This window comes from Cinclus cinclus, chromosome 7 (genome assembly GCF_963662255.1).
Source record: "Cinclus cinclus chromosome 7, bCinCin1.1, whole genome shotgun sequence".
In the NCBI taxonomy this organism is placed as follows: domain Eukaryota; kingdom Metazoa; phylum Chordata; class Aves; order Passeriformes; family Cinclidae; genus Cinclus; species Cinclus cinclus.
This window is the reverse complement of record NC_085052.1, coordinates 15,184,946-15,209,800: the sequence shown is the minus strand read 5'-3', so window position 1 is coordinate 15,209,800 and position 24,855 is coordinate 15,184,946. Positions and strand designations below refer to the sequence as shown.

Genomic DNA, 24,855 nt, shown 5'->3' with positions numbered 1-24,855 from the left:
GAGAATTTGAAAGAAATAACATCAACATCTGCAAGTAAAGGTGCAATTAGCAAGAGAAAATCTGAATCTTAGCCAAGCAGATAAAGTGTTACAGCTCTTTCATAAAATAAGAGAGTTCTACAAAGAGGGAATGTGACACTGTAGTTAATCTGGACTTCAGAGGAGCATTTGACACAGTGCCATAGGGGAAATAAGTACTTTTAATGATGAAGATGGAAGTTAGTTCTAAGCCTGTATGGGGACAAAGAAGAGATGGCAGGTTATGCTGAAGGGACATTAGTGATTATGGGTCTAGTGGTATGTGTTATGAAGTTGTTATTGGGCCTGGCACAGAACAGGATTATGCTACAGAAAAGATTACTAATCAGAGCATCATTTAGCACCAGATGGTGCTGAAGAATAGTTACAGTTCTGGGAGTAGTAAGAGTTTATGCTTCAAGTTGAAGCACATCAGCTGTGTGACAGGAGCAGGCAAACCTGAGTGCATCAGTCAAGAGCATTAATGTGAACCACATTATACTTCCTCAGCACAGGACATAAAATTGCACCATGCACCAAGCAAATGTTTCCAGGAAAGAGATACACTAAGAACAGCATGTAAGTTTAAACTGCACCACATGTAGATTTCCATGTGCCATTCTCACCATCTGTTTACAGTGTAAAAGATATGTTCAGACTGAATAGGTACAGTAAAGAACTTGCAGGAAGGTCAGACAAGTGTCTGCTAACAAGCAACTAGCAAAATGTTAAATCTAATTTACACTTCTGTACAAAGAGGGGTTTATACACATATTGCTTAATTTGTTTTTAGCTGTGAACTGAAACAAAGTCCATCTTGGAAAGCACTACTTAGGGAAGAGCTTTAGCATTTGCTATTATAAAAGTACCTTCTTTTTTCCTTCTGTAGAGTAAGAATAAATTGAATGCAATAATAATCTGTCTTCCAGGTAACAGAAGCCTGAAGCAGCCCAGAAATGTAATATTTAAGATTATTCTGTGACAGCGAAGACTGATGGAATCTTTATTATGATGGGAAATCACCCAAACTGCCTTTGCTAGACATTCTCAGTATTCAAAAATGTAAATGAAGCACCCATTTTCCATCAATAATTCTGAGATACTCCCTTAATTTTATTAGCTCAGATCCTGGATACTTGACCTCCTCTTTCTATGCATTATGGATACATTAACTCCAAATTAATTAATGTGCAAGGTATTTTGAAATAATTTAAATTCAAAGATTAATTTGAAGTTACAAGTTAATCACATTTTAATTCAGAAATTGAATTATACTTACTTGGCAGAATTGAGGTCTTTTGGAGCAGAGGCCTGAAATAAATGTTGAGAGATTACAGAAAGGTCTGAGAGGATGTACCCAGTCCTGATAATATGAAAATTGAGTATTTGGAGCATGCAGCGATAGAATGTGTTCCATCTCACTCATTTGTTCATGAAGAAACATGGGTCTGATACAGGTATTTAAAAAAACATGATATCCCACTAGTAGGAATTTAAACATGTTTTAAATCTCCATCACCTTGTTACAGATTATATCCTCATGCTTTTTGGTGATGGTTATAGTATTTGTACGAATTCATTTGCCATGATTCATTTTTTTGCTACTGTGAGGTACTGTGAATCTTCTGAAAAAGCAACAAGAAGGCTCCAGTGAAAAGAGTGCTCCCCCTTTGAGCCTCTCACAGCTGGTGCACTGAAATATTCAAAAGAGGATGGAAAGTGATCTTACTTTTGGGCACCACTTGGAAGGGGGGGAAGTGGAAGTCCCTGGTTGGAACTGCGCCGTCGTTCTGGTACTGTAGGTTTTTCTGTAGCTTGGGAAAACAAACGGTAGAGTCAAGGTTTCTTCAGGAACCTATTATCCCAGATTAGGGAGTCCCAGTGGGTGAAGGAGGGTTTCTTTGCTATAAATTTGGGGTGCTTTCCTCACAGGGCAGCCTGCCATCGAAGTGGGGTTTTTTTGATAACTAATTCTAGACAAATATCTGTGCTAGGGATGCCTGCAGGGCTGGGTGAGACTCGGTGACACGGGGGAGCTGCTGGGGCTGGCTGCCTGCAGGGGCTGGGCTGGCATCCCAGCCTGGAGCGGGGCAGCAGCTCCTGCTGAGCCTGGCCTGGAGGAACCACCACCTCACACAGAGACGGGACGGGATGGATTTCCAGCCTGTGCCAGGGACTGGCTCTTGCCAGGAGTTGGCTCCACGAGAGGTGGTTCTAGCTGAGTTCAGAACCCATCCCTCCCTTCCCCCTTCTCCACTGACAGGGCTACATGGGCACGCTGCTGGTCCATTACTGTCCTACATTACCCTGCCAGTAACCTCAGCAGTTTTACTGTGACTGCTTTTAGAGAACAATGATATTCAGTGCAGCTAAGGCTGCCCAGATCCAGTTTGAAACTGCTAAAACCAAACACCCCTCAAAAACCTACAGTAAGTTAAATGTGGTGTTGTTTGTTTCATGTCTTTAGTTTAAAAAACAAATAAACAAACAAAAAAACCCCAACAAAACAAACAAAAAACAACAAAAAACCAAAACAGGTAATTTTTCAACTTTTTTCGCAGTAGTAGCTATAATTTACCTTCATTTGCAGTTAAGGTCTCTCTGGAAGGTAAACATGGTTTCTGCAGTGAAAGGATAAGCAAGTATTAATTGGCACACTACTTGTACAGCAAATGTTTATCATGTATACATTTTGTGAAATAGCTTAGAATTGAGAACATCCTGGAAGAATTGGGAGGCAGGGACATAGCCATTCTGTGAAGAGCCTCTAGTTGTATGATCTTGAAGTTTGGGATTTTGCAAAGGAGATTTGGAAAGAAGCCCAGTTTGTGGGTATAAATAGATGGAGAAGAAGTAAAATCTAGATGGTTCATTCTTATCTGAGGCCCAAAAATGAAAAGTCTATCCCAAATACTTGGAAACTGAAATTTGATTTTCACCCTTATTGAGCTATGCATAGAAGTATCTGAACACATTTCTGTTTCCTGGAAATTAAACTGTCACTTTGGTTCTAGCTTAACTGTGAGCCAATCTTCCAGTTTTGATTCTTTTTTTTCATTTTGAAACAATGATAATAAACTGCCAGATTTGAAACATTTTTCAAATTAATTTCTTTGAAAATTTCAACCAGTCCTCTTACTTTCTGCCCACAAGAAGTTTGGAATATTTTTTGAATGATGAAATACTTACTGAAAAACCTCAGACAAATTCTGGTGTAAAATCCTGCATATTTCTTGAGCTATCTCTTGCAATGCACTCATGTTCCCCATAGGCAGCCCTGTACATTCTGGGAATACTTCTGAATTGCATGTTTTCCCATTTACTTCTCATTTGTTCAGTTTGTGCACTGTGTTTATCGTTACATCCTAGAGTACTGAATTCAAACATTGCTTTGATTGAAATATTTTTCTGCTTGAGCAGAAAGATCACTGATCTTCATTCATATAATAACACCCAAATATTTCCTTAGAATTAAGTTTTACAATAACTTAAGCTTTACAATAAATTAAAAATCTAATAAAATATTTGGTTGATTATGCAATTACAAGTCAACTTACCGGTGAAATTACTGCATTAGAAGTTTTCTTGCTGAAGTGTGGAGGAAAAAGAAAAATAAAGAATATGGTTACTTAGCAGATACATGGATTCATTCAGCAACTAAGCATCAGTTTCATTGGTTCTCAGGGTATTTCTGTCTAAGATGGGATTCACTGGATACTTGTAGCAGTTAGAAACAAACAAGAATAAATAAGGAAAAAGGGTATCAGATGCAAAGTGGGTACTCAGTAAAGGTACTTACACAAGGAAGCTACAACTCTGTCCAATGCCTAACATGATTTGGGTGGTGCAGGAGAACTTAGTGAAAGCTTTCTGCACTTCTAGGCTTGCATGTGCTAGTGCTGCAATATGGGACTGAATCAGACAAAGCAGACAGCATCTGCCATCAGGGGAAGGCAGTGAAGGCCAAGGCCACTTGGCATACAAACAGTATTCCTCCAGAATTAACAAAATAACAGCTTGCCTTTACCTAGGCAGGATATCTTTCACGAACAGGATTAAATATTATTCCTGAATTCTAATTGCTATAGGCAAGGATAGGAGTTAGCTCCTAATACACCTATTAAACCCATCCCCATCCAAGAAGTATTTTTATCATTTTTTACTCACAGGCCCCTTGGTAACGGAGATGGAGCTGCTCCAGTGGGAAACCTGGACTCCTGTGTGTTATTGAACCTCTGACCTAGAGATGCAAGCAACGTATTTAGTATGCAACATGAGCTGTATCCGAACAGTGGATTTTCCTCATTGCTATTTTAGTGTTAATGTAATTAAGGTAAAAAGTATCCATTGGTTTATTTTTCTTAACATGTTTTTAGTCTGATTATGCAAAGGAGGAGTTCAGTAACACTTCCTGCTCACTGCTGACTGTACAGATAAAATTTACACTGACACACCACATTGCACGCTGCATTATGGTAACTGGTGGCATATTAGTTCCTCTCATATTGCTGTGTTTTCATCTGAATACTTACTTTCATCATTATTGTTTGCTTCATGGTCCTGTAATGGAAAAAGAGGTTAGGTTTAATATGAAAGAATTTAAAAAGGAATTACTGTGTTCAGTTTAAAGTCCTTCACTACCACACGGACATAGAGGTAATGGAGCAGAGAAAAGCAGCAAGGTTAGTGAAAAGACTGAAGCACAAGTCTTATGTGGAGTAGCTGAGGGAGCTGGGGATATTTAGCCTGGAGAAAAGGAGGCTCAGGGGGCCTTATTGCTCTCTACAACCACCTGAAAAGAGGGCATCAGTCTTTTCTCCCAGGTAGCAAGTAACAGGGTAAGAGGAAATGGCCTTATGCTGCACCAGGAGAGGTTTAGATTAGATATTAGAAAAAATTACCTTGCCTGAAAGGGTGGTGAGGCATGGAATGGGCTGCCCAGGAAAGTGGTGGAACCACCATCCTTGGAAGTGTTCAAAAGCCATGTGGATGTGGCACTTACAGACATGGTTTAGTGGTGAACACATTGGTGCTGGATTAACAGGTGGAACTTGATTTGAGAGGCCTTTTTCACCCTGAATGATTCTTTGATTATTAAATGAGAACTGCATGAATAATCAATATGGTTGTGGTATCTGTAGTAATTTTTAAATAAATGTTTGTACAGAAGGTATATGGTATCCAGAATACTTTCATGATGTCATCTGAAAAATTTTAAGCAACCATCAGATTTTGAACTTTCTAATGATCTTGAGATTGCTTGTAGTAAGTGTTGAGAAAATTTGGCCTTAGTTTTGCAGTGAGACCTTTTGGTCCATGTTTAATTTTTGACCTGGAAGACAGAAATTTTGCAGGAGGTTTGACAATACTAAAAACACATCTTCCACTGAATGGAGGAAACTGAATAGACTCTCTCTGTCACCATGCTAGAATTGAAACAAACCACCTAATTTCCTGGCTTCTTTCAGAGATGCTTAATTTTGGCACCCATTTCTTGACTTTCAGGGAATCGAGACTCTGATAAGTATCTTTCAAAGAGGCAGCAGTTATTAATTTGTCTTCATCTACCCAGCTAATGGCTTTTCACTAATGTTAGTGACAAATGCATCCATATTCTAGCTGGAGAGATGTAATCCATCACCCAGCAGTTGAGGAAATGAGACATGGCAAATTTTTTCTCCCAGTCAGCTCAGGCCTTTGAGAAGAACAAGGGTTACAGTTCTGTGCACATGATCAGTGTTGGTTAGTGCTGACAACAGATTGAATGGGAGCAGTTAACAGATGTTTCACTTATTGTTTGGGCTTTGTCAATGTCCTGTAGCCAGGGATGGAAAGGAACAACAGAGCACTGGATAAACATAATGCTCATTATCATGTGTTTGTTTAGAATTGTTAAGGAACTTACAAGAAAAGTGAAGACCCCAAAATTTGGACTGCACTGGGTAACTTTTTTCCTAGACTGACTCTCGAGACAAACTGCTGAACTGCAAGCATCCAGGAGCTGAACACACCCATGGCACAGCTGAGTGTTTGTCTGGGAGCTTCATCCTTGAGCTGTAACTCACTCAGTGTGTGGCTCCAGCTAAAGGATAGTCTGTTTTTATTCTCTACAAAGCTAGGACGATATCCATCTCAGATGTAAGCTCTGAAAATGCATTAATGGAGAGGTTTCAGCTGCAATATGGCACTTGAGTCTGTTCTGAAGCAGGAGTATTCTTAGTGCTGATCAGATAGTGGAATTTCTGTCCAACATTCTCCCTTCGGACTCGAGATATTTTTTCTTATCTTGTATTGGTAAGAAAAGCTGAGAAATCAAACTATTTAATAAAAGAGAAATCCCAAATTTGGCACTGCTTAGGAATTGTTCAGAATCCCACAGGATAGAGATCTAAATGGGAATAACTTTGTGATGAGGTAGAAGGAAAACTAAAATGCTGATGCTGCTGTATGTATGAACTGCTTGGTATACATCTAAAAGTTTAAAGAATAAAGTAGGATTATAAGGTGCCCATATACCAACCTGCACTGTGTTACCATAACATCTAAAACTACTATATGACCCCAGATTCCTAGTTTTAAGTGTCTAATTTCTCTATATAGTTACTGGTAGACTGATTATTTCTTAGGGAGAATTCCAAGCATAGAGCTAGCACAAGCATGTAGCACGTAGCTTTTGGCACAGATGCTGACACAGTTACGTTGCTCTGTTCATCATAGTTGGCTTCTCATGCAGACCCTCTCAAGCTGGCACAGCTGTGAAGAGAGCTATGGTGCAGACCAATTTATGGAGCTAATCTGCCTGAAAAATAATATTTTACGATTTGCTTTTGCTCATTTCTGCAGTTGGACAAGTTTCCAAATAGTTTGCTTCAAAGAAGCAGCACAGTGGAAGGGACAGACTAGGGGTAAGAGCAGAGGGAGAAGAGGACTGGCTGAAACACAGCCTTAGGACCCAAGGCTTGTAATTAGTCCTTCAAGGACTGCATTTTCTAGGGATATGAGTTACTCAGACTACCCAGTCTGACATTTTAGAAGGTTTCCATTTTCAGAAAGCATTAATCATACACCATCTGAGAGGAATGAGGCTCAAGGAAAAGTGCTTCAGTTTGGCCAAAATCATCCTCTACTACTTAAAGTAAGGCTCCTGAAGTACAATTGTATTTTTTAGTACATGAAATTATTTTTGTGGACTGAGACATATATCCCTTAAAATATTTGAAGTTTTTCTTGGATCAATACAGATGTCCAGTGCTCTTTTGTCCAAAAGATTAATAGCAACAATCACAATATTCAATGAATGTGACATTTGGTCATCTGTTTCTGTTATTTCATCCAGATAATAAATAGATAATCCATCTATTTATATATAAAACAGGACTAAATTTAACATGTTCTTTAGAGTGGCCCATTAATTACTCACTGATTTTGGATGAAGACGACTTCTGGGGAGAGGCAAAATATTTCTGAAAAATACACACAGTAAGTTATGATGAATAGGATTTATTTATTTAATTGGCTCAGATAGGCTTTTTAAGATCTAGAGGGAAGGAGGTCGCAGTAAATGGATTTGATTTCAGCTCTGCACAGACAGTGGTTGTGGTGATGCTGTGCTCTTGGTGTGGAACTAAAAGAGCTTCTGTCCTAGACCTTGGGTGCCCTGTGACTGCACAGGACCTCACCAAACACCCTCACACATAGAGCTGTGGATGCCTCCTTCTGGGGCACATAATGTAGTTTGTAAAATAATAACCTAGAGGTAAGGCAGGGGTTATGAAGCAGCTTTCTATGCTTCTGGGGACACAGTAGTGAAGTATGCTGCACACTCAAGTATTATTTTTCCCTTTTCCTCCGGAGACTTGGGATACGAACCATAGATTTACTGTGCCCAGTTTCTTTACAAGCAATCTTACACAACTGCAAAAACATCTAATTTGCAAGCGTGCAGTGATGGCTAATAGGGCCTTAAACTGGCTTGCAGAGATATTTTATCCCTGTATCAGATCCCTACAGGCATATTTCAGAAAATCCTATCCATTTGGCAAACTGGCTTGAATACAGAAGTTCACAAAGCAATGAGAGCTTTCAATTCTCACCCTGTCCTAACATCCCTAGCTATCTGACTGTCCTGACAATTGTCTATTGTCTGAAGTCTAGACATTAGAGAGAAGAAAACTTTTTCAATGCTAATATTTCCTATTGATCTAAGCTGCTGTTAACTTACTTGGAAATATCCAGCTTAGGTGACTCTCTGTTCACACTGTGCATGTGGGAGTGCTCTGTATTCTGACCAGGCATAAACGTGAGTGGCTTGGTGAACCTAGTAATGAAACATGAATTAAGAAAGGAAAATTATCTTTAACATCAGTGAATATAAAAACATCTTTCTTCCCCCCTTCACCCTCGAAATTCTAAAAAGCAACCTTAAGAGTATTTGTTTTTGATAGGTATTACATTTGGGTTATTGAAATGAACACAGAAATGGTTGGTAATATTTGTGTAGATAATCTGAAGAGATATTTACTGTATGTATTTCTCCTGTTACTGTATTTCTTCTAGAGAAAGAATTATCAGACATGTAGTATCTAGATAAGAAAATACATTTTCTGACAGTTTTAAATAATGGACAAACATTCACAGCAACGGGTTACCTGGTTACTGGTGGTGGTGATGGTTTTTCCTGTAAGAGAAAATGCACTTAATTTTTTTGGTCACTTTTTGATTCCATAAAATAAATTTGTATGATCCTATTTATGTCATCACATCAAGATATTATTTTTGCATTGTGATACAGATTTCTACTAGAGCTCTGTCTGGTGATCTACATTAGGATGCGAGAGGCAAGAAATCAACATCAGTAAATCTGCTTTGGCCATATGTTATGTCAGTACCAGCAAATGGGAAAAGAATTACTGTGTCAGAACTGTCACTGCTCCTCTGCTGCAGTTCTGCTTCTGTAAAACATTCCCTTAGGCTGCTGCTAAACAGACTGGACCGCTATCACAGAGGACTGGGAAACTTCCCCTTCCCATTTACTCTTTTGAAATGGTTTGCCAACTTTTCTGAAAAGGGAGTGTTGGAAAGCTTTAAGTGCAGGAAGAGATTTGTTCCCAGTTTTCCCTTCTGAAAGACTGATAATCTTTTCTCACAATCACATTTGTACCCTGTCTGAGGGCAAGGGAGTCATACTGTTGAAAGGCCTCACCTCTTCTTCAGGAACCTCGTAGACTTCTACAGGACAGGGAAGAAATAAAAAGCATTCTTTAGTGTAGCATAAACATACTGTATGTTACCATAAAAGCTGATCTGAATTTGTCTGATTTGACTTCTGACTCTGGAAAAATAACTTGGAGAAACTGCTCAGGATTTGAATCTGCCACCAAAACCCTGGCACAGGAACACCCCATCTTTTCATTGGAACTTCAGGTGAAGTCACAGGAATTCTGATAAACAATATTAAGCAAGTGTCCTCCCACTCCAAAACCTTCTTATTGTTTTTTCTTCTCCTTCCCTCCCCCCCCCCCCTGCAAGCACCTGTGTCAGTTTGGAAAAAACATGTTATCACATCTGTACTAGCATTTAGCCTTTCCTTTACTCTGGGAGGAAGAAATCAAGTCGGTCATAAATACAAGCTGGCTCATTTGCACGGCCAACATCCCTCCCCGAGTTCTGACACGCAAGTATGTTTTAATTCAGAGATCTTAAAAGAAATAAACAACAGCATCTTTATCTATGCCCAGTTTCTTCAATGAAAATAGAATCCTATTTCAGTCAATTTCATGTCAAGTTTCATCACTTCACTGCTCCCAAGCATCTCAGCTCCCACCAGGGGGAGATGTTTTATTTTTTAGTAGCATCTGTCAGGAGCTGGTTGTTGCTCAACACTGATTTACAGAAAAGCTGAAACTGAAAAGGGCATTTTAAAATGTCTGGAAAATGACTCACGAAATCTTAAGTAATTCATAAAGAAATGCTAGTTTACAGGTGTAGCTTGTGACTTTAAAGCTAAATGCATTGCTGATGAATATGCAAAGCTTCTTAAAGAACCTGGATCATGTCTGAAAGGTTATATCCAAGCAATTAATGAGATAGTGAGGATGCAAAACAACTCTAAGTTGGCAGAGAGGGATTAAACAAGAATATCTGAATTTACAAAAGCAAACAGGATTCCTCTTATTTGTTTCTGCTTTTGTTTCTTTTTCCAAATAAAATGCTCTTTACAGAACCTCAATGGGAACACTTTTATTAAAGGCCATACAAGACATCAGCCTGTAGAGAATTTCTATATGGCTAAGTCTAATGGTCTGAAAGTACTGGGTCTTGATTCTTATGGTGAAATGGGATTACTGACATACTGAGTCCTAGAATTCTTTTTGCTGTATTGATCCATTTGTGTTCCTCCACTAGAGCAAAAGACAAAAAATAAATTAATTTGGGGCAAGTAACTTGTTCTAATTTTATTCATGCTTAAAATGGATTTACTATTCAAGCTAGACAATGCAACTGCTACAACATAGGAAAGCTAAAGAGGAACATATTTTTGTTTTACTTTAGTATGTCATAGGGTTAGTGGTGTGAATGCATCAGGCATAATTTAATATTCCACAATCTTACATTATTTTATTCTAATGGCATGGCAAGCTCCACATACCTTGCAAATTAGAAGTAAGAGAAGGCTTTGGAGAAATAGGGGGGGCTGGCTTTGTTGTCTTCATAAATCTGTTCACAGGTGCTAAAAACATATTTTATTCATGTACATATATATATTTGTGCACATGTGTATATACACACACATATTTATATATATATACACACATCTGTTAAACTAACAATGTGACATTTATACAGTAAGAATGAATATTAAATAGGTCCAAAGGACAACCTTTTGTTTGACCTTGAATAAATCAATTGAGTCAGAAAGCAGCTCTCATTTTAAAAAGCAAGTATTATTCAGTATTCCAGCCTTTTTGAAGAGGTTTGATACTGTCAGTAATGTCAGAGAGCAGAACTACATACTCTTCTCTGTTTACTTTTCATGTTTGGGCTGTAGTAGTTTCATTCTCTAACTTAATATACTCACATATATAATGAGATTTTAAAAAAATAAAAATAAAAGCAAAAAGTCTGTCTTTATCTACTAAATATCTCAAAAAGCTTGTTCTTTTCCTGAAATACTTCAGCAAACAGAGAATTTTAATGCTACTGCTCCCTTGGATGAGAAGGCAGGTCGTATGTCATAAAAAGCCTCCTGGTTATACAAAGGCTGGACTTTGAAACAGCTGAGTGAGACAGGCAGAAATTAAACATGGTTCTTTTGGCTTATAACAAGGCCAAAATTATTTTTAACTTCATTGGAAGACAACTGCCTTTTTGCAGGCTATGATCACTTTAATAGCTGCATGTTCACTCTTTGAACCCCAGAAACAGACATTAATTTGACCCATCTTTTTTCACTATAAAGCAATAATTATAAGCTTAAATGACTACAACTCACATCTTGTAGGTAGTGACATGCTGCTTTCTGTGGGTTCAATATAGTTATCATCATCATTGTCCACTGGTACAATGTAGTTATCCTAGGAGAAATGTGGGACAAAAATCTATCAGTTCAACCTCCATCATGTCAACAAATTGTTGGGACTGAAGCCCTGGCAGCAGTTTACAGTAGTTGCCATTTCACAGTGACTCTTATTTCAAACATTTATCATTCTATGTGGAAGGGAATACCAGAGATTGAAAACCCTTTGTGAAATTATTCCACGGGTGCGTGGAAGCCCTCCCTTCCCTCTAGTCCTGGAGCAGCCTTTGAGGTGAGTCTCTTCCCATTGCCTGCAGCTTGTTACGGTTGATCAGGAGCTATTCCATGGTCTAAACAGCCTCCTTGGTACTCAGAGCAGGCATACATCCCCTAGGAATCAGTATGGTACCTGCAGGTCACTGTTAGTGGTGTACAAGATGATTTGTACTACAGAGGCTAAGAAAGAGACCAGACCATGGCATTGCTATAACATTTACACAGTTAAAACAAGTATATCTGCAAACTTTACCTCATCATCACTGCACTCCTTAGGCTTTGGTGGCACTTTTGGTTTTGCAGCAGGAGATGGCAATGGCATGGATGGCACACATGGTTTCTTTGTTCTGGACATGGCTGGACTGGGGGTACTTGGGAGAGGTTTGTTGATGGGAGGAAGCTGCAGGTTACTGGTGCGATTATCTTTTAATGTGGCAGAAAACAACAATTTTAGTAAAAATTACACAGCAGTCTCTGCACTTTCTCCTACTGCTTGTGCAAAAGTCTTTGCTGTGGCTGCAGCACAGGTCAAACAGCAGACCTGAGCACAGCTGGACTTGATGTTGAGACGTGTGTGTAATCAGGTCCTTCATTGCTCAGGATAGGAGCCTAGCCCTCTGTATCAGGCTGCAGAGGGTGCCCAGACACTGACTGTTGTATGAACAACTGTTTAACTCCCTGGGGAAAAGGTGGTGGCTGGGTGGTGTAGTGCATATGAGAGTGAGAAAAACAACACTGGGTGGGACTAGAACATGAATTATGCCAGGTTCTCTGGGGTGTCATTTTAACAAGTCCTTCCCTTTTCAAAGAACACACAGGTGAAGAGCTGATAAACTTCTATGAGTACATATGTGGTATTTTAACACTGTGATGAATATTCTACAATTAGTAACAGTCTGGTATCATACATAAATGAAAGCAGGGATCACGTCAATGTTTCTTTTCTCCATGTTTCAAATCGTCATCTAACTGAAGCTAACTTTCACTTCAATGCAACATATCCATGGTTGAAAAGAATAAAACCAGAAAGAAAAAAATCCATTTATACTGGACTGATGTAAATAAAACCTCAATCCTGTCCTGTTTTTCAGGATATTTATCATCCTTAGTACCAATTTTGAAGGACAACAAGGAATGAATATTTGGGCCACTGTTTTACTGCTTTGGGAATAATGATTGAAGAAACAGAGAAGATTAAGAAGGGACCTGTCTAGTCTTATGTGCCTCATCTTTAACAGCAATTCCTGCACCAATATATGTGGATTAATTTGGAGGCCCAAGTTAATAGTATCTCCCACACCTTTACTTGAATTTTGTCATTAGCAGATGTCTATCAAAGTCTCTAGGACACATTATATTAAAATTATAAACATCCTTACTGGCAGTACTAACCTGTTTTCTGCTGTAATAAAAAAAATAAATCATACCCCTGATGCTTAAGAGCTGAATATCAGAATTAATAGCAAACTCTTGAGGAAAGGACAGATGAGTGCACTTGAGGCCACTTCTCTTCAGGTACTGATCAAAAAGCAATTATCAAGGTGACTCAGTTAACTATTCCATGACTACCTGCATATTCACCCCTAGAAACAGGGAATGCAGAGGGAATCTTCTTTTTCTCCTTCTCACTTGGAGGTGGCTCATAGCTGTCATCAGGATTCTCTTCACTGGGGACCACATACATCTCAGAGTCAGAGTGGTCATCTGGATTTTCATAATCACTGTCCTAGAAACACAGAACTTGCCATTTCTCATCTCATAGCAATCCATAACACAAATATCCTTGCAAGAGTGTGATAACAAAATTACAACAATGTACCCTTGAATGGATACATCATATTGCCTTTTAGTGCCTCCTCTTGCTATGAGGCACTCCTGCCTCCTCCCCTCCTGCTCCTCCCAGGAGCCCCCTGTCTTCTTGCCATCTCCAAGGAGTCCTTTCACCTCAAGAGCTCAGTTCTCAAATTATGGACCAATAGCTTGTTTCCCTTCCCAGGACAGTTCCTTTCTAAATCCAGCTGTGAATCTTGAGGTGTGCTGTCACTTCCTCTCCCTTTCCTGTTAAAAGGGTACTCAAGATCTGACTCCAGGAAGAAACTGGTCACTTCAGGCTGACAGTTGCACCATTACCTTACATGGCTGACAGCCATTAATTGCTTCATTCTAATGTTTTCTAAAATCTTAGCAGAAGTTTTCAATTTTAGTAAGAAGTGGCTTTCTTCTCCTCACCCCTCCCACCCTTCCTGCCCCAAATAAAACCTCTTACTGATTTCTGAAATCATAGTTCAATTTAGGAAGTTCCTCAAACTGATGCCATGTGCTTACTTATCCAAAAACTTTAGCATTCATGGCGACCACTGACCATCCTTCTGAGAGTACTTCTAAGTTGAATATTAAAAAATTGAGGCAGCTGAAAACCAGTGGCTACTTGTGAATTAAACTGATGTAAAAAAATAACATTTCAATAGTATTTAGTTCAACTACAAGCAGATGACTTAAAAATAAACCTGTATTATTATTTCTTGTGCTAAATTGTTGCCACAGTAACCTCCTACTAGCCCAAAATATGTACTTACAAAATCATCTGACCATTGATCCTCTTCATTGTCCGCATGTTCTAAACCAAACATTAGAGTTATTTAATTAGATGTATAGTGAATGCAAACGTTTATCTTAGATTGGTTTTTCAATCTATACTTATTATATTCAATTAAAAAAGAGTGAGGAAAATCTCCAAACAGTTCTGAGCAACACATCTGGTTTGGACAGAACTGTAAATTAAATGCCTTCTTGCTTATTTTTGACAAATTATTTCAGAACTGTTGGAAAAGCATTAGATAATAACAAATTGTGCACGGTCTGAAAAGCAGAGCATGCACTTTAACCTCCATGTCTACTAATGCATCTGATTTTTAAGTAGGGGTGACAGCTTCTAGATAATGGAACACTTGCTGACCTCTGGGCCCTGCACCTTCTTGTTGTCAGAGTGCCAAGACAGCACACTAATTACAAGTGTTTATGTTAAACAGGGAACAGTTACCTGATAATTTTAGAACTCCTGATTTCTTCTATTCTTATCTTAACAAGATGGCTGTTAACTTGTAAAAATAGCCATGGGCTAGTTTGTGGGCAGTGCTGTATGATAAGCAAGGAGAGATCTACCTTTAAGATAATTCATGATGTCATCATTACATTAATATTATTAAGATTTTAAATCTGTAGTGATGCATTTATTCAATTTCTTCCATATTTACTTTCACAGTTTCTCTAAGGAGGGGCCGGCTACAAATTCTGCTCCATTTTCACAGCAGCCTAGATACAGAACTCTGATTAAGACTGATTTACAAAGAATGGTTACTTGCTACTCTTCATGCTGGCACAATTAATCATTTTTTTCTTGCCTTTCATTTCAGAGGTGTGAACTACCTTCAGAGTTGTTGATAATGGTATCCTGTTCTCTCATTAAAAATAAATTATGAGGCAATGTAAAACTGAAATACTGTTAGGCATATAGATAGCAAATTGACACAGACATGCAGTTTAAATTTACATTAATACAGCCTTACCTGAAGCATAATCCCTTTGTGGCAGACTTGGCGGTGGCTTGTTTTTAAGTCTGTAAATTATAATTATTACATTTATGATCTCATAAGTAACATTCACTAGAAGGGAGCATTAGCCAGACACATAAAAAAGCTGATAACAAAAGATACCTGCAGCTAAAGAAATACAGATTACCATCACAGATGCTTAGCAAATAGCTGTAGAAGAATGCTTTGAAAACCTAGAAACTGATAAAATAATAAAATAGAATCTGAGATTTTATTTTTTTTTTTCACTAAGAACATATGTTGAAAGGACAAATTCCTTGCTCATCCCCCTTTTCCTCATTACCAGAAAGAGGTAAGATAGGGGGCAGAGATAAATGATGATCTATTGGAAGATGAAAATCTGTTCAGGTTCACAGAGACTTCATTAAGACTATGGCATAAGAAAGTGGTGGAGCACTCTCCATTTGTATTTTTAGAACTATAATTTTGCATGTACTTTATTCGATGATTAATATTTAAATATATACCAGGTGTCCCAGTAAAAGATTCGACTTCTCATTATTTTATGATGTTGTGTCCCTTTTTTGGTGAAAACTGTTACAATCGCATCACCTACCAAGTGAATCAAAAGACAATTTGTAGAAATACCGAAAGGATCTTTTTGGCTATACAGGCAGGTTCATATGATTGTATATATGTATGTATTCATGTATACTCCTCCTTACTAACTTGCAGCTGTCCAAGAGGACGTTGAATTACAGTTATTTGAATTATTTCATTACCCTGTAATGAAAGAGAAGAATTTGGGTTTAAAGTCAACATGAACACTGCATGTGTAACATCACAGGCCAGACTGATGCCTCTGCAGAGGGAAAAAAAACAACAACTCTGTTTTTAGTAGCCAGATAAAACATTAAGATAATTAAGGACAAAATTATTCTTTAAGATGACTTTTGAACATTGTCTGACAGCTTCCTTGTAGTGCTGATGAGATCTCACCATGGACCTGAAGCTTTGACCACTAAACTGATGACTTCATCCGTTCTTCAGTCAGGTCATAAATTCATTTGCAAAAATAAACAAGTAATGAAAAAAACCCAACAAATCCTCAAAGAATTAAAAATGTTTTTTCGGGATCTCTGAGCAATAGCGTTTACAAATGTTGCTTTACCACAAGAACTGACACTCAGTACTTAGGTCCTGAGCTTGCTGCCCAGGTGTCAGTTCTTCAGGTACCACTTTTATTCAGGATGGTGGCGTGCTAGCACTACCACATCAACTTACAAATTTTCCTGTCTGCTTTGAGAATGCTTTGGCTACTTCTGAGTTGAATTAATGGAATTCTGTTGTGCAGATAGTCACCAAAAACACCCCATGCACATGCATGGATCAATGAATAAATGGTGTGGACATTGCTAAAACTCAAAAAGCCCAACCCCCCCAAGCCAAATAAAAAACAAACCAGGAAGATTATTTTTGCAATGTTAACCTGCTTTACTCATGGCTAATAACACTAATGATGGATAGCTGTACCCTCAGAGGTCTTAACTTCCTGCAGCATAATATAACTTAGTGTACAAAGAGTAAATTAAAAAGCATTCTCAACAGCTCTGCTCTGGTCTTCTGTCCAGGTTAGCACAGCCATGTTAGAAAGAAAATCCCAGGGCCACTGCCAGGGCTCATCTCACATCTTAGGAAGGGGAGACCAAGATCTCTTGATGCATTTTGCAACATGTCTACCATGAGTTGTTCGGAAATGGTGGAGACTTGGAAAACAGTGGAACTGAGGCACAGTAAGAGGCTGTCTGGGCTGTGGTACAAACTACATGACTTAAGCAATATCACACATTTCTAAGCTGCTAAGCAGAAATCTTCCACACTTGGTACCAGGCCCTGTAAATCCTGGCAGTGGCCCTGGCAGAAAATGTAAATATGTTATAACGAAAGCACACGAGGTACAGAACAGAGGTCTGTGTCTAAGCAGCCTATCATGCTATGGTGCAGCTATGGAATAGCATACCGATCCCAAGTATCTTTCCCAGTTTTGCAAATTAAGGCCACTTGTTCATTTTGGAACCTGAATATCAATAGAAGAAAAGAAATAATGTTTCTGTCACAGAGCTGAAACAGTTCACAGCTACATCTATATTTGCTAGAATCTTTTCACATATGTTATTTATTCTAAAACCCAAATCCACTTAAAAAGTAATTTTCACAGTACTGGTATGATTTTCTGACTGCCAGAACTGGAATCCAGGCTCTTTTGAAGTCAGCTGGAGCTTCACTTTACAAGAGCCAGAACTCTACCCAACGTGCAAACCACAACACAAAGTCAAAAGACACAACCCTATGCCAAGGCGTGGTTACCCAGCAGACTGACCTCACTGTCCACACAGATCCTTGCAGAACCCTCAAGTTAATGAGAAGGGACTGGAAGAATCAAATGCCATCCAACTGAGCATGCATATTTAAATGCATTTAATTCTAGTACACAAATTGGAGCTTCAACAAATAACCAGGTAGCACTTGACACATCTCACAATAAGGAGTTATAGATGCTTCTCACACAAGAACAGAATGCAGGGTACAGAAATTCAGAACCACTTTTAAGAGAATAGATTATTCCATTTCTAAACAATGTATTCCAAGATTTCCCCCTATAATATGCTGAGCTCGAGCCAACAAAACATTTAGGCATACACTTAGCTTTTCTAACATACATGATACTGTAGGAACTGTAAACATTAATTATTTCAAATCTATACCACATTTTTGTTTTCCTGCATTAAGTGAAGAATTTTAAAAGAAACTGCAGCAGAGGTCTGGGTGTTTTGCTGTAGAAACGCTTGTTTTTACAGGCTACACCAAGAAAAATAACCAAACATACATATTAGTAGACCTTCACATGTAGCACTGAAATTTTCCCACAGGTGCATTTCCCTACTAGTGTTTCTGCTCACTCCCCCAGCATTTAAGATATGCCTGAAAACTCTTGGTTTTCAAAAGTCCTTTGCTTTTTGTATTGCTAAGTCTGTACAAAGCCCACTCCCTTCTTAGGAACTATTTTAACATAATAGTTTTCACAAAAATTATATTGATGCATTTCTAAGTTGAGTATTTATAGTATGTATTAGCTTTACATGCTCTAGATCATCACACTTGTAATTACACAATAAATTAATTGAACTTTGCCAGAAACATTTTCAGAGGTCCAAAAGGTCTGAGGTGAACAGATAAACTTTTCCTGAACTCTGTTCTCATAACTTAGTGGAATAGCTTGTTACAGATTTGGAATTATACAGCAATTGCACAAGATAAAATTAAACTGAAAGGGATTTTTTTTTTTAAAGTGTTATTACTACTCCTTCACACATGTTCTTAAAATGGGCCATGGCAGTTATAGTAATAAAAATCCTGACACTCAAAACATTCTATTCAGCTACACAGTAGTTTTCATGTTTCTTCAGCATAATAGTTAAAATTAGGTATTATACTTTTTCCTGTTTTCTTTGTCTAAGTGTGGTACAGCTTGATTTTGGTACCTTCTCTCACTGTCTGGTTCATAAAATACCACTTTTCCCTCTGCCAAGGGTTTGACCATGAATGTCTTTTAGTTGGAGCTATGCAGGTTGAAAAGACATTTAGTGACACAACTATTTTTCTGCCTAAAGTTATTGCCTAAATTATAAATGGTAAAGAAAAATGGACCACACAAATCTGAAGCAAAGACCCAACTAAAAAGCTGGGTAAAGCATCTTCGTTCCATTTTTCAGGTCAGAAATGGGACATATTTGGATATTGCGCAGTCAGAAGAAACGTGAGTACAAGTGCATGATTTCTGATGGCTTTGTGAAGGATGTGATATTACAGCAAGGTGAACAAGTTGAACTTCTTGTTTCTTATTCAACACAGTAGGTCAACACATACCAAAACTTTAGGTGAAGTCCTGATTTTGCTGTACATGCAGTGTGACTATTAATGCCAACCTCAGTGGAGCCAGGACTGAACAAAGCCTAGAGGCTTAAAGCTTATGACGTACAGATGAGTGCTATGTCTTCAGTGTGTTTCAAGCATAGGCAACCATCCTACACCAGGAAACCTATGATTTCTCTGCTTCCCTGTTCTGTATTACCAAGAATACGAATATGAAAAAAACGCCCAGCTCTCACTGTTTATACAATGCTGGCTACACTCATTGCTCCTACACTGAGTACATAATCCTCCTTGACACTGATCTGCACAGCAGCTGGGACTCAGGGCTGTACACAGTTTTGCATAGGATTAAGGGCAAGCAGGTGACAGCTATCTTGTGGTGGCCAATATTTTTACTGCCAGAAAACCTCGAGTCAGAATTGGGAACAACAGGAACTTTCAAGCAATGAAAAAACAACCCATTTCTTTCCTGTTACCAGGACTGTTCAGCCTGCTTTCCACAGAACTTTAAGGCACACTTGGATAGTAGATTAATTCCTCCCCACCTGCACCCCACAGATGAATTGCACTGGAAAGTAAAAGTCTTGATGCAAGACCTTTTGCATTTCTGCATAGTCAAGAGCCAATCCAGATTTTAGAAGTATTTTAACAAATACTGCTAATAAGGCTAATGTATTTCACAAATAGAGGCTTACAGCACACATCTGGGTGATAACTTCAGATAAGCAAATACTCTGATTGAATTCTCTAAGATTATTTCTACTTGCAATAGGTTGGGGTTTTATTTTCTTTCCCAGCATATGGATGAATCTATGCTATACGAAGCCTATTTTAAATAAATCTTTTCCTTCTTCAGTCATGTTTAGAACCTTGACATTTAATAAAATAATCTTTTAACTGAAATGGAAGTAGTGATCAACTGGATAACCATGTTTTAGAGAAAGCATCTACAATCAAACAAAAAGCCCCCAAAGGTTGTATAGTGAGGAACACTGCTCTAATTCTAGAAATCTTAGCACCTCTTGTACATATCCTTATCAGTGTTGTCAACTCATGCTTTTATTGCAAGTCTCATTATGTGCCGGGTTCAAGACTTAAACTCTGAAGTCATGTGCAAATACTAGAAATTCTTCAATTAAAAAATAATTTCTGATCTTCATAACTGCAGAAAAGATTATTATGACTCAGATGAGCCACAGTAACATCAGAAAGATTATTATGTTTTTATACCTCGGTTTGTGTTCTTATAACTGGGAGAGTTGACATGGGAGCTTTGTACTGCAGTCATGCTTTGAGTTTTTGAGTCTGCTCTTATATATATATGTATATATATTTTATCTTGAGTGAATCAAAGAATTGCAGTGCTATAGCAGCAACCTTTGACACATAAGGATGACCTTCCCAGCTTCTCCTACATTTAGTTCATGTTACTTCTCCCTTTTCTGTTCTTCTCTTATTCTCTAGGAAGGACACACAAGGAGAGCAACTGATTAACAACAGAATTCACCTCCAGGCAGCTATGGGAGACACTTTGTAGCCTCAAATGATAAACCTCAGATGCTTCTGTGGTTTCTGTCATCTTTCCTCTCTGAGGTTTTTGAACTGAGTCCACTGGAACATTATTAATTACAGCTAAACAACTACTGTGAAATGGGAAGCCACCCTTTATTAAAAAGCAGCAACTGTAAGAAACCCTCTTTAACCCCCTCCCCTCCAAAATCCCACCAAAAGCCTTGGACAGTCTAGCAGCGCTTCCCTGTGAGCAGGTCCCAGGTGAAAATGAAATTTTTGTAGATGGGTGGTGAACACAGTGGTCACTGTGTTAATAACAGAAACACAAATTAAATTAAAACCCCAAGTAGGTGAAATGGGGCCATTTTATAGGAAAATCTCTTTTTGTGCTTGCATGGAAATAAGTAAGTATAGCAAGTGACTGATTAACTGTGAACTGCAGCAATCTTAGAGTGAAAGAAAATGAGTAAAGGAAAAGAAATTATCTCAAAAAACTGACATATCAGGTGTTTTACCATCAGAGCCTGCTCAAGGTCTGTGGGTAGAAACACAGCTGTAGAAATGAGAGCAGAATGGAGGGCTTAGAGGCCAAGATTACTCCTCCTGCCTGAACATTACTCCCCTGAGCAGGGGAGCTGGTCAGTCCTGCTGCTCCCAGCAGTGTGTCCCCCTCCTCTGGCAGGTCCAGCAGCTGCCCCACAAACACCAGCCTGCCTGAGCTGAGCCAGCCTGGCTGTCCTGAGCTCTTGCACAGCCAAACCAGGCAGAGCCCGAGTGCTTCTGCCAATAGCTGACTGATTGCTTCTTAGACACGAGAATTAGCTGTTTCCCTTGAACTGAGCCATCATGGTCCCTCTCTAAAAACAATTTAAAACAATGCTTCCATGTGTCCTATGTACAAGAGCTGTATTTCTGGAATTTAATATGGTTATCCTGGAAACACTGCACTTAGGGTGTTGTAATTAACTCCTAAAAGTACTTAATACTTTTGCTGCCAATGACCCATGTAAAGAAACACATCTGAATGAGAAAATCCCATCCAAATAGATTTTCAATGCAAATGAGCTGTTGAATTAAGAAAAGTGTGCTAAACAGCTAATTGCTTTAAATAGATGTTTGACTAGAAACAGTGAATAGTGTATTCATTTTACAAGGATGCAAAATTACTGGGATTTCTTTCTATGTATAAATACATATGAATATTTTATGATACTTTCATGCACATGACACAATCTGCAAGTTGTTCAGCATCTCTTACTAGAATAAGGGTGTTAGGTAATGCTGGATTTTGTTTTATGACACTGAAACACAGGAGGACTTAGCATTTTTATGGGAATTTTAAGTATGATGTCTGACCAGTTGGTCCAAGGTGGAGCTCAAATTCAACTTAATTGCAACAGGAAGCCTAAACAGCTGCCTAAGGAGAAAGGCACACATGCAAACAATAAACAAGGACCAATCCCAGCAAACGTTTGAAAAAAAGGCTCTTCACTCAAATACTGTTTTTTTCAAGGCTACAAACACAACCTATCATTGGACTCCAGTTCTGCAGCTCCTTTATGATAGTCTTAATACTGATGACAATTCTGCAGGTTGCAGTCTGAACCAAAGCTTTTTCCATGCACTGAAGTACATCCCTCTGGAATGACATGGTCCCATCACTAAAGTACTACACACAACTGTACTTGTAATCCAAACTTCCCCACACTGACAAAACTAGGGACTGGCATTGCAAACTTACTTTTTGAACTTGTTTATTATCCCACTTTCATTTTTCTTGATGTCATGCACCATCTTTTGAAGCTTTCTGTAAGATATAAAACAAAGCCAGCATTAAATTACCAAGTGGTTGAGCAGCCATTAATATAAATTAAGAAACATATATTCAATATATCTTCAATAAGTCATTAATTGAAGCAGTTAAATCATTTGTGCATGAAGTTTTCCTTCCTTTTTAAGAGCTCTTTAGCATTATTTGTGTTTTCCTTCTTCTAAATACAAGTACAGTACAAACAATCAGTTTAAGAGTAAGTGCATCAGGAAAAAAATCCTTGCCTAAATTTATAGTTTAGAATATTTAAATGTTAACATTGTATCTAGAAGTGGCTTTACAGCACTGCAAAGCTATAATGGTGATGTCCTATGATTTCTGACCATACATGGGCCACTTAAGTAAAATGGACAAATAATTCGCAAGCAAACATGTATTTTAACTCCTGCTGAAAACTCAAACTATTAATTTACAGCAAAATGATATAGTGTTACCTGCTAATATAAAGAAATAAAATACCTGTAATTGTGAGAAAGACGTGTACAGCAAAATGCTCCAAAATTTCCAACAATAATGTACTACACCTATAAGAGTATCTTGAATTTTTATCTAAACTAACCAAATACATTAAATCTGAGGGGAAAATCTCAGAATAACTTCTGCTTTTCTGTTGTATTTGTTGGGGACTTTTTCTTAACAGATTCAGCTTCCCGTTCTGCTTGAAACATCAGAAATAGCCATCATCTGCAGTTTGCTGTTTCTGTGTTGTGCCCCAGCTGGCACCTGGCAGTGTCTATAAATGAAAAATAATGAGGAATGAAAAGAATGACAGGAGATCTAAATGGTTTAGTTCTAGTTTGGGGAGAATGGTTGTAAGTGTTTGTGTTTCTTTCAAAAAGGCTTGCCAGACTTCAATTAGGGATGGATGTCAGCGTCAGTTAAATTTCCTTTGTTGTTTGTCAGAGATAGGACTCACCAACAAAAATCTAACCTTAGGTTTCTATCTGAATATTGCTTATTGCTCGTCACTGACATCAGTATCTTTACATTAGCAAAAATATTATTTTATTTTGAACTAAGGTGGGCTTTTTTTACATTACTGCTTTTATTCTATATTGTCATTTATTGTCATTCACACATGCATGCAAATAAGATCCAACACAAAACTGGTAAGTACTAGTCTTAAGAATTTGCTTTTAATTTGATCATATTTGGGTGAATTGATTAGAGCATCATGGATGTTCCATGAGTCTTGAATAAGGTTATAGTTTAAAGTTAATGTTATTACATTTTTCTATTAAAAGGGGTGCATTTAAATTAGGAAATCACATGCACTGGTGCTATTATGATATTTTTTCCATGCAGATGGACTGAAATGAAAACATTCCCATTTTTTGCATAGTCAAATTTCTTAAAAATCTGTGTCTCTTATTCCTTATTCATTTTCTGGAGGCATTTAGATTTCTAACTACAACTTTGATAAATTAGAGAGTACCTAATATGCATTAATGTGAATGTTTTCAGTTTTTAAAGTTATGTAGCTCCTATAGGAGTTGCTAAAATAGTTGTTTATTGCTCCTGGAGAATTTAACTTGTCTGAAGCCTGTGAGAGCAAGCAGATAACCAGTGCACTAAATGGGAAATGTAGGAAGTCATCAAGCACAGCTGATCTCCAGTTCAAGTGGAATCCCCTTAGACCCACAGAGTTGAACGAGCTGCAAAAAACCAGTCTGTCCAGTTAGCTGGAGGCTCAAATTTCTTGAAGTGCCAGGCCGTTTAAAGGCAGCAACTGAAAAGCTTTAGAAAGAACTGTGCGTCTCATTTGCCATCTTAGAGAGAGAGAAGAAAAGATGAGAGAGAGCCAGATAGAAAAGTCTGTGGCAAGAGGATTCTCCAAATCTTAAGGCACTCTATCCCAAGCCCAAAGGCCATTCCTGAGTGATGAGGAAAGTGAAGCACAGAAGGGCATTTATCCACCTGACGTTTTGACTGAATGGACATACCTGACTAGCACTAAAGTACTTGCTGTATGGCTCTCAAATACTTGAGATTACACGCCAAGTAAAGGGAGTTGTGAGAGGACCTTACCAGAGCAGCAGCCCTGAGAACAGCCAGGAAATGGGGGCTCCCATGGCCCAGTGCAGGCAGCCCTCCCATCAGGTACAGAACTACAACCTCTTCTTCACAACACGGCTTAGGTTACCAACTAATGTTTATTCACTAAGGTTCTCTTGGGATGAGCAGATACTAGAAATACTCAAGGACCTCCATCAGCTAGT

The 24,855-nt window shown here is 38.3% G+C and overlaps 1 protein-coding gene across 1 annotated transcript in view; it reads right to left on the bottom strand.

Moving 5' to 3' along the window:
• The window catches only part of BLNK (B cell linker), a 90,085-nt gene that overhangs the window by 7,226 nt on the left and 58,004 nt on the right, over positions 1-24,855 (bottom strand). Inside the window, exons 4-21 of the mRNA XM_062496298.1 lie at positions 22,547-22,612; positions 17,381-17,437; positions 15,376-15,425; positions 14,386-14,426; positions 13,379-13,535; positions 12,063-12,232; positions 11,510-11,591; positions 10,667-10,747; positions 9,221-9,246; positions 8,667-8,695; positions 8,240-8,335; positions 7,439-7,481; positions 4,551-4,578; positions 4,186-4,258; positions 3,576-3,606; positions 2,597-2,639; positions 1,748-1,826; positions 1,298-1,329 (exon numbers count right to left, since the gene is read on the bottom strand). Of these exons, the coding sequence (XP_062352282.1) occupies positions 1,298-1,329; positions 1,748-1,826; positions 2,597-2,639; positions 3,576-3,606; positions 4,186-4,258; positions 4,551-4,578; positions 7,439-7,481; positions 8,240-8,335; positions 8,667-8,695; positions 9,221-9,246; positions 10,667-10,747; positions 11,510-11,591; positions 12,063-12,232; positions 13,379-13,535; positions 14,386-14,426; positions 15,376-15,425; positions 17,381-17,437; positions 22,547-22,612 (1,184 nt within the window). The remainder of the gene's footprint in view (positions 1-1,297; positions 1,330-1,747; positions 1,827-2,596; positions 2,640-3,575; positions 3,607-4,185; positions 4,259-4,550; positions 4,579-7,438; positions 7,482-8,239; positions 8,336-8,666; positions 8,696-9,220; positions 9,247-10,666; positions 10,748-11,509; positions 11,592-12,062; positions 12,233-13,378; positions 13,536-14,385; positions 14,427-15,375; positions 15,426-17,380; positions 17,438-22,546; positions 22,613-24,855) is intronic.